This window comes from Mus caroli, chromosome 12, assembly GCF_900094665.2.
Source record: "Mus caroli chromosome 12, CAROLI_EIJ_v1.1, whole genome shotgun sequence".
NCBI classification, from domain to species: domain Eukaryota; kingdom Metazoa; phylum Chordata; class Mammalia; order Rodentia; family Muridae; genus Mus; species Mus caroli.
Genome location: NC_034581.1, coordinates 78,454,300 through 78,464,138, shown reverse-complemented (window position 1 = coordinate 78,464,138; position 9,839 = coordinate 78,454,300). Strand labels below are relative to the sequence as shown.

The following is a 9,839-nucleotide window of genomic DNA, read 5'->3' as shown; positions in this document are numbered from 1 at the left end:
TAATTTGGTGGTGGTGGGGGGCAGCTATTCTCAGGAGGGATCAGCACCAGCAATGTCACTACTCAAAGAAAATCATAGTTTTGCTGGGCTTGGCCTCTTGTCCCCACTCAACTGTTTATGGAAAAAAGTCTGGAGCTGCTGCCAGGCGTCCACTTGGGCCATGGCATGAGCCCTGGGCTCCCCTCCAAGGAGGATAGGCTTATCAAAATAGCTGTGGGGAGCAGCTATGGACCAAGGGATGTAAGGGGGTTCAATGTTGTGTCCTGTTTTGGGGTAGCAGATGATCTGGGGCTTCTTCTTCCCGTCGGCCTGCAGGCGTTTGGAGGCCTCTCTGGCATAGAACTCGCTCTTCCAGTTGTGGTCGTCCTGACCTACGAGGAACAGGAAGGTCGTGTCAGACCTTTCCACGGGGATGAGGCACTTCTGGTCTGGAGCTTCTAGAGGGACATTCAGGATATCTATAATATCTTTAAACCCATCTTTGGTCACCTTGATCCGTTCTAGGTGCAGGCCCAAACCAGGCAGACTCTCTTCCTTGTAGTATAATGTTGAAACAACGTTGACCATGGCACCATTGATTATGACAGCAGCCGTGATGCCTTTCAGGAAGGAAGCCATGGAGAGGGAGAGTTCAGCTCCTTTGGAAGTCCCCAGCAGGCCAATTCCTGGACCCTTGACCTAAGAAAGAGACAGAGAAAGAAAGGGATTAAGCACACCTAGAGGGTGGGACAGTTAGTGATACCAAACCACGGATGCAAGGTGGCCCGGAGCCTGAATCTCACTCTACCATCCTGGCTTTCAAAGGTGATTGGCTCTCTTCAGATCACTGTCACTGTTAAGATGAGACTCACAGTCCCCAGGATGCTCAGATGAGCAATAGCAGGTAAATGCCTAAGCAAGCATATGTGTGTCAAAGAGAGCACGTGGACAAGTTAAGAAAAGCTTAGCTGTTCTTCTGTGGTGCTTTAATACTTTGGGGGGACACTGCATTCACACAAGGTGATGTTATTCATGTGAACCCAGGTGCCATTCTGTTATGAATAAAGCTCTGAGTCCCATGTGCAAGCATGGAAGAAGGGAGACTGTCTCAGGGTTACCATTGCAGTGATGAAAGACCATGGCCAAACGCAACTTAGAGAGAGAAGGGTTTATTTACCATACACTTCCATATTAGCTGTCCATCGGTGAAGGCGGATAGGACAGGAATTCAAACGTCGTAGGAACTGGAAGCAGGGTCTTCCAGGCCAGTGCACAGGTCAATGAGGGGTGCTGCTTACTGGCTTGCCTTTCAGGGCTTGCTCAGCCTGCTTTCTTAGAGAACCCAGGATCACCAACCCAGGATGGCACCACCCACCTTGGGTTGGCCCTCTCACATCCTTCACTAATTAGGAAGCTGCCCCACAGGCTCATCTACAGACCAATCTTAGGGAAACATTATGGTCCCTTCCTCGTTAACAGCTTTAGTTTTGTGTCAAATTGATGTAAAGCCAAGGAATCGATGTAGATCTGACCCATTGATCATTTCCTTCTGTGTCAGTTTCCTCAAGTAAGTGGTAGTGGGCACTGAAGGGTTTACAAAGCCATAAGCTCAAACGGCTCTACCACTTCTCACAGATGAGCTTTCAACCTTTGCAACATGAGGCCCCTCCCTCACTTGGGCTAGTTTTCATCAACGGCCTCTTAGTTTCCTTGTCAAACTGAATGTGATTCTCTTGTCCACAGCCATCCCCGCCTCGGCCCATGCTACACTAAACTCATGTGGACCTAACTTTGTCTTTCATATTTGTTTCCAGCCGGGATTAACCCCTCTATTGTTTGCCAAATGAATGTTGTTTTTATGAATGTTGAATAGCAGGTCCTACCTCAGGGACTTCACAGGAGTCATTTTGTCACTTAGTGCTCAGAAAAAAAGCATAGGCTGGAGACACACTCACACAAATCAATGACGCTGCTAAGGGACACCAGCCCACCTTCAGTTTACCTCAGCCTGATCTTAGCAGTCACTGTGCCCGTATCCCAAATAGCCCCCTTTCTGGACCAAACACAGCATCTGCTATTTGTCTGTGTGTTTCTATGATCGGACTGTCAACCAACTCTATGCTTTAGGAGGTTATCTTAGTTCAAAAACTTACTTTTCTTTTTGACGTGGGAAAAGACCAAATATATGGGGCTGGAGAAGTGTGGCCCAATGCTTAGCGCCCATATGGTAGTCATAACTTTCTGTATCTCCAGGTCCAGGGGATACAAATCCCTCTTCTTCCCCTTATAAGCACCTGGCACACACGGTACACAAACATGCAAGCAGGGAAAATACTCATATACAAAAAAACTTTTAACAACAAAATTTTAAAAATCTAAATATTTGACTGTGTCTCAGAAACTAGGTTGAAAGTCGCGCCTCGGTGGATGGATATCTCTAAACCAAAAGACTGAAATAACAGCCAACCTGAGGGTGACTGAGCAGGTAGGTCACAGCTTCCTCAAAGTACTCCAGATGAAGGATGTCTATAACCTTAGGGAGGTCGTCGTAGTTGTAATAAGCCAGAGCCATGACAGCAAAGCCCTTCCCAGCCAGCAGACTCGCCCGATACTCCAGAAGGCCACCTCCAACTCCAAAAAGGTCTATGATCCCAGGAAAGGGTCCAGTTCCTTAGAGAGACACAAGAAGGGGAGACGGTTTATCATTCACTCAGCAGCATTTGCCCAGAGGATGCATGGAGGATGTCAGCTGCTGCTGAATGCTGCAGCTAGGCCCTTCTTTGTATAGATACCCTGGATCCTCCCAGGTTTCTGATTCCAATTTCCCAGCGCCTGTTCCATTGTATCCCTAAACCAATGACCTTCCAGTATGTCTCTTTCCTACTTAAACCATCCAGAATCTTTTTTTTTTTTTAAATGGTGGTAATGAAAAGGTCTAATTAATTGAGCTTTCAAAGTATTGTGATGCCAAAGACTATAATGGATAGATAGTCTTGAAAAAGTGAGGAAAGGAATTCTAAACTTTTGGGTAGGGTCTCTACAGGCTATGCTACGGCTTGTGGTTTTCAAGATCACCATCAAAAAATGTCAAGTCAGGTTCACATTTACTGGACTTCCTTGGAAGTTCTTAGATTTTAAAAAGAAATATTAATTTGTATTTCATGAGTGTTTTGGCTACATTTATGTGTGTGCCTGGTGCCCATGGAAGGCAGAAGATGGGGTCAGATGCCCTGAATCTATAGTTATAGACACTTGTGAGCTGTCATGTGAGTTCCAGGCAATCTTTCCAGCCCCAAGGTCTTGGACTTTTTTATTTTGTTTTGTTTTTCAAGACAGGCTTTCTCTGTGTAGCCTTGGATGTCCTGGAACTCACTGTGTAGATCAGGTTGGCCTCCCAAGGCATGTGATACCACCACCTAGCTAGTGCCTGGATTTTTACAACTGGAGTAAAATGTAGTTAGCAAGGACCAAGGTCACTATTTTTCTAAATTGGGGCAGTAGAAGAAACAACCTGTACTGTGCATAAAGTGTTGATGAACATTAAAGGCATTGCCTTTTTTCAGTGGCATTTTATGTCTTTATTAATGCGTATTAATTTCCTTTGTTAAATTCTGAATTATTTGTCTTTCATTACATATGTATACATGTATGTATGCACACACACACATCTTACTATGTGCATGGTCTTACTATGTCTCTTAAGCTGATCTGAAACTTGCTATTGTAGCACAGGCTAGCCTTAACTTTGTTGCAATCCTCTACTTCACAACTGTCCCTCCTTCCTTTTATCTTATCCTTTGTCTCACCAAGGTTTGTCTATTTTGTGTTTTCTTAGTCTGCAACAAATTCTTCCTGGTTCTGATGTTTAAATGGACACATTCTTTGTTGTGATCATTTTTTATTCATTTGGGTTTTTTTTTTAAGATTTATTTTTATTTGATGTGTATGGATGTTTAGCCTGGATACACATCTGTACCATGGGAATGCCAGGTTCAGAAGAGGATACTGGATTTCCTGGAACTGGAGTTGCAGATGGTTAGGACAGCATGTGGGAGTTGTGAACTGAATCTAGATCTTTTGCAAGAGCAGCAAATGCTACTAACCGCTGAGCCATCTCTGCAGTCTGATTTCTTAACATCAGATTTTAGTTTCTGTGCATTAATATCTTGCCTGCATGTCTGTCTGTCTGTCTGTCTGTCTGTGGAAATCAAATCACTGACAATCGTGATCTGTCACATGGGTGCTGGGAATTGAACCCTGGTCCTCTAGAAGAGCAGCCAGTGCTCGTAACAGCTGAGCTATCTAAGTAGCTCCAGACTGATTTTTAAAATGAGCTTATATGCTAAACTTTATTTTTGCTTAATGGTGAATACCTACTCCAACTATGCAAATATACCTGCTTGCTTAGAAAAGTTAGATCATTTTATACATATGTCTGTAATGTGTTTCTTTCATATGCCAACAAACACCATACATTTTTATGTATTCCCACACTGTACATGCATTTACATGGTTTTAACAGCTGTAGGTCATCTCAAGTATAGACCTGTGAAAACCCCATTTGTTAATGTAAAACATAGTTCAAGGGGAATAAGAGATAGTTTATTCTGGAGCCAAAATACGAGCAAGCACGTTCCAGGAACATATATGGATTAAAGCTGCGCCAAACACCATGGGTTTTTTTGCTTTTTTTTTTTTTTTTTCCGAGACAGGGTTTCTCTGTATACCCCTGGCTGTCCTGGAACTCACTTTGTAGACCAAGCTGGCCTCGAACTCAGAAATCTGCCTGCCTCTGCCTCCCAAGTGCTGGGATTAAAGGTGTGTGCCACCACCGCCCAGCCAAACACCATGTTTTTATATGATAATCTACATGATAACATTTCCATGAGGTTTTTATGATAACATGTGATAGTCTGAATCAAAATGGAGAGGATGGTGGCACAATGAGCAGGACTTTAATCCCAGCGCTTGGGAAGCAGAGGCGGGCAGATCTCAGGCAAGTTCAAGGTCAGCCTGGTTCAGTTTAGCTAGTCCTACCCAGATAAATCCTGTCTCTAACAACAAAAACAAACAAGAGGCCTTCATAGATTCCTACATTTTGATTGGTGGAGCCATGCTTGCCTGTCTGTTATCATGCTTCTGGTCCTCTGAATTGTAAGCAAGCCCCCTCTATACCCAGTAAACTCCTCTGTAAATTGCGTTGATCTTGGCATCTTATCACAGCAATAAAAATAGTAATCAATGCATAACAAAAACTCTTCCCAGTCTCTCCTCTCCCCAATCACAAACTGGGCTGGTTAGAAGGCTAAGTACTTAACAACTCTTGTTGCCCTTCCAGGGACCCAAGCTCATTTCCCAGCACCCATGTTGGGCTCACAATTGCCTATAACACTAGCTCCAAGGAATCCGATATTCTTTTCTGGCTGCCCCGGGCACATACACACAAATACACCCTAAATCAAAGTTCTTTTAAAGCACGTTTGGAAACATCAAGAAGGTGTGTTATTTGGGCAGACATACATAGCCTCTGACTTGATGAAAGTTATAGGTCTATACGTTCCCTAAAGATTTACATAATGGTTAAAAGGTTGTCAGGTGGGCAATAAGTGGCTATTTTAGAGGCTAAGGATACTCCCAGATCATCTGGCTTTGGGTCTGCAACATTCCAGGTGTCCACAATCAAGAAGTCCTCACCAATCTGAAAATCATGGATATCTCTTAGAAGGCCCTTTCCCACTGGTGGAATTTTCCGTGTTACCACATAAATATGTAGCTATCCTATTTTAAGGCCGTTTGCCAGAGAACCATCTACCTCCCTTCCATCTTCTGCAGCAACATGGGGGCCATGGAAACTTGCAGCACTAAGCGTTAACTGGTGTTTAGGAAACAGCGTCCTTGTATCCAAGGTGATCTTCAAACTGCTTTTCATCAGCCTTTCAACAGTCAAAGGGTCACGAACGTCACCGGACAAATTCCCTACAACAGCTCTTTGTCAGTCCCTCTCAAAGCTGTGGATTAGGCCCCGGGAAAGAGTTACCTAGGAATCAGCTAAGAAACAAAACTCCCTGGCACTCTGCAGCCACACTTTTCAGATTCTGGACTCTGAGTGGCAGTAAAGTCCTGCAAGTTAGAAAGTTCCCGGGTGCTTGGGCTGGCTCACCGTTGCCTGAACAACACATGCCAAATGTGAACCTGTGCACAGCCACCCGTGGGTCTTCGCACAGTTCAGGTTTCTAGTTCTCTGAGCTTGGGGGAGCGCTGATGCTCTAATTTCCTAAGCAAAGTTGGATGGTGCTCCTGCGATGACCTCCGGTTCAGGACAAGACTCACCTAGCCACAAACCCAAGTCCTAAATGCTTTTCCAGGGAGCCCCTTGAAAAGTGTGGGAGACAGGGAAGAAGGGGACCTTGCACTGCACCCTGAAGCATCCCAGGCTGCAAGCACAGGAGGGAGGGCTGCTCACCTGGGGGTAGGAAGAGCGTGGCGCGCACCCGGCCCTCGCGCACGGGCACGCGCCGCACCCCCGGAGCCATGAAGTGACGCTCATGCACCGCCCGCGCCAGCAGCCGCCCGCCGTCGGGCTCGTGTCCGTCCAGCACCTCCAGCTCCACCACGAAGGGCGTCTGCACGTCGCGCTTGATCAGGCGCCAGAATGGCAGATCGGGCTCCATGGCCCAGAGCAGCCCCATGGGCTCGAGCCCCGAGAAGCTGCCGCCCAGCGCGGGCGCGCGCGCCAGGTCCAGCTCGCCGTGGGAGTCGGCGCGGTAGCGCGCGTGGGCTCGGAAGAGCGCGCCCTTCTCGTCGCGCAGGGCAGTGCGCAGTGTGATGGGCTGCTCGGGGGCCAAGCCGCGCACGGCGATGCTCAGCGGTTCGTCCCAGCAGCTGTGGCCCGCGGGCTCCAGGCTTACTGTTGGCACCATCCTGACAAAGTGAAAAATCAGAATACTGTCGGGTGAATAGTGTCTCTCGACTTCTGGAGGTTGTGACCATGAACCCTTATCCTACTTGTCTGCGTTGGCAATCGAGGTGCGAAACTCTCCAGACTTTAAGGGATGCGGTGACCTTTATGCCGAGGAGCTAAGCAATAGTAGTGATTACGTTTTCCTAGGTGATGTTGAAATACAGGGACAAGGACTGAGTTGCAAGGATCACTGTCCCCGACCAATAGTTTTACAGAAGAACCCCTCAGGTTACTCTGATCTGGTAACCCTGAGAAACTTGGCCTTGAGCCTTTCTTTCTTGGGTTGTCACTTACTCATGCAATCTGGGAAGGAAGCGTGACCCGGAATGCATGAGGTCACCCAGGTGAAATCATGACTCAAGCGGAGCTAGAGCTTGAGTAAGTACCTGAGTCTCCAAGGGCAGTGACCTTATCTGAAAACAAAAAACAAACAAACAAACAAACAAAAACATTATAGGGACAATTTTATGGACCAATCAGTGATAACAGGGAGCCAGAATCCCCCAGCCTAGGTACACAGGGAAAGAGTCTTTCCAACGCAACTAGCTCATCATCCATCAGAGGTAGTGGAAAAGAAAGGTTATTAGGATATGGGGAAAGTGAACCTATTTAGAAATTGTTCTTTGGAGCAATTCCCATCTGCGTTGTAATCAGTCAGCCCTTCGGTTTACAGATTTCAGCAGCGGCAGCGGCAGCTCAATCCACTCATAAGTACTTCCCAGGTAGACCGAGCAGTCCAGTCCAGTCATGTTGGGGTAGCAAACAGAAGTCAGCAGCAGTGGCACAACCCAGCAGAGACAGCCAGGTCTCCTCCGGATCTACCTGAGTCCGTGGGAGGGATCAGGACCAGCATGGATGCCAGGAAAAGTTCTCTACCTTGCCTCTCTCAATGAATCGAAGATTAACAAAGACGCGAGGCCAAGAAGACTTGGCAGAGCTAGCTATGCAAGCTCGTCCCTTGTCATTGCCCATTGGGTTCTTTAAATACGCCCTTCAAACATCACGTGTCCTCCAGGGGCCTTGCCTCAGCACGTGAGTCTGACATCACAGTGCCAATCAGCCCGAGTCGTGGAAGCAGCAAGGAGCTGCCATAACCCCCTCCAGAAGGTTTTGAGTGCGTTTCTCTCTCTGGAGTCATGGCAAATGGAGCTCAGCTACATGATATAAGATGAACCAACACATGCATGTCCTTCATCACGTGTCCTTTCATGTGCTTGCTTAAGCAGAAAGTCCTTTCGCCTGGGTCAGTGAAATGTTCCTTCATGTGTTTGCCATCTGACACAACTGACTTTCCAAAGAACCCATACATTTCCACTTCAGGTAATACCTGATGTGTCTCACAGAGACTTTCCAGTACCCCAGCAGGTGATTCATGGGGTCCTTGAGTGATGACCTGAGTCACCTTTAGTTAACTGGTAGATAGGTCTCCTGGTTGCTGCCTTGTAGAGAGAGACTCTTGTACTGTATGGAGAAATGACCCATCAATAAACATGCTGTTGGCCTATTAGCTTAGGCAGGAAATAGGGAGGTGGAAGTTCTAGGGTAGAGAGAGGATTCTGAGGGAGAGACAGGCGTGGGAAGAAGGATTTGCCCCAGGAATGCTGGTGAAAGCTGTGCAGAGGTAACCAGCCCTGTGGCAGGACTTAGCTTAGAATAAATGTAAGAATAAATAAATGTAATAAATAAATATTAAGTTATGAGCCCGCCAGGGAACGGGCAAAGCTTCGACCTACGCATTTGAAAATGTACTTAAGTCTCAGAGTGGTCGTTCCTGGAGTGCATGTGAGGGAAAAAAAAAGCACACAGCTTACAGAAAACTTGTAACAAATTCTCCCAATGTCTGGTGAAAATAAGCTCCCAACGCCCTCTTCCCTTAAAATGGGGTTTAACGGGTTAATAAGGGTCTGTGGCTTCTGCAAAAATGGAAGGGTTTGTGTCTTCCAATTATACAACTCACTGGTAGAGAGAAAGGCATAAACATGAATGGGAAAGAAGTTGAAACCCCCTCACTCCACCCCTGTCCCATGGGACTGCGGAATCTCTCTCTCTCTCTCTCTCTCTCTCTCTCTCTCTCTCTCTCTCTCTCTCACACACACACACACACACACACACACACACACACACGCAGCCAGCTGCCTAGAGCAGGTAGGAGAACCTCCAGAAACTCGCTCCTTCTCCCTGTGGTGGTGCTGAGAGAACCGGCAGAAGTTTGAGGTTTCCCTAAGCAACTTCACTGGCCCAAAAGGACTTGGGTCCCCAACAAGAGGGTCTCACACCAGAGAAAGTCATTTGTTATTACAGGGAAACTGGGGGTTACAGCCTTGGCTTGAAAAACAAATTGCCTGTGTAGTGGTAACAACAGCAGAGCCATCTGTACAGGGTTTTTAAAGGCAAAAACCACATCAGGGCATCTCTCTTCTCAGCTGCAGAGTGGCTTCACAAGAGCAAGCAGTTTAACAGAAGCTAAAAACTAATTTGCTAAACCTGAAACAACCTCTGCAGGAAGAATACAGGATGGAGGGACCTGAGCACTGTCTTGCTCGGTCACAGGGAGATGGAGACAAGGAAGATCATTGGAGCTTTGTCATGGACCTGAGCACTGTCTTGCTCGGTCACAGGGAGATGGAGACAGGAAGATCATTGGAGCTTTGTCATGGACCACCCTAGCCGGGTATGGGTGTCCCTGGGATGTAGGTTCTTGAAGCAGGTGGGTAAAGATTTGGCTGTGACAAATAGAAACAAACACAGAGAGAGTTTGAATCTGAGTGTATTTTGCAGCTCTCAGGGAAGGGTTTCTATACATAGAGAAACAGGCATTACAGCTCTGAAAAGCCGTGTTCAGTGAAGCACTACAATAGAAGAGACATTGCAATCATCATCTGGTACTTCAAAATGCAAA

The 9,839-nt window shown here is 46.7% G+C and overlaps 1 protein-coding gene across 2 annotated transcripts; it reads right to left on the bottom strand.

Annotated features, from left to right (window-relative positions):
* Positions 1–26: 26 nt before the first annotated feature.
* LOC110306758 (acyl-coenzyme A thioesterase 5) lies at positions 27–7,042 on the bottom strand. 2 transcript variants are annotated; one of them, XM_021178843.1, is made up of 4 exons: positions 6,443–7,042; positions 2,447–2,649; positions 490–678; positions 27–371 (listed from the first exon to the last, which is right to left on the bottom strand). In XM_021178843.1, exons 1-4 carry the CDS (start codon positions 6,897–6,899, stop codon positions 225–227), a joined length of 996 nt encoding a protein of 331 aa, XP_021034502.1. In that variant the 5' UTR covers positions 6,900–7,042; the 3' UTR covers positions 27–224. The 2 variants fall into 2 exon arrangements, with proteins under 2 accessions (XP_021034502.1, XP_021034501.1); XM_021178842.2 differs by having other exon boundaries at positions 45–678; positions 6,443–7,041.
* Between the last annotated feature and the right edge of the window lie 2,797 nt (positions 7,043–9,839).

Excerpts from the sequence above, each read along its gene's own strand:
- LOC110306758 (XM_021178842.2), bottom strand. The coding sequence starts at position 6,899 with ATGGTGCCAACAGTAAGCCTGGAGCCCGCGGGCCACAGCTGCTGGGAC. Across the intron at positions 2,650-6,442 it reads CACGCTCTTCCTACCCCCAG|GAACTGGACCCTTTCCTGGG; the intron begins GTGAGCAGCCCT and ends TGTCTCTCTAAG. Across the intron at positions 679-2,446 it reads ACCTGCTCAGTCACCCTCAG|GTCAAGGGTCCAGGAATTGG; the intron begins GTTGGCTGTTAT and ends TCTCTTTCTTAG.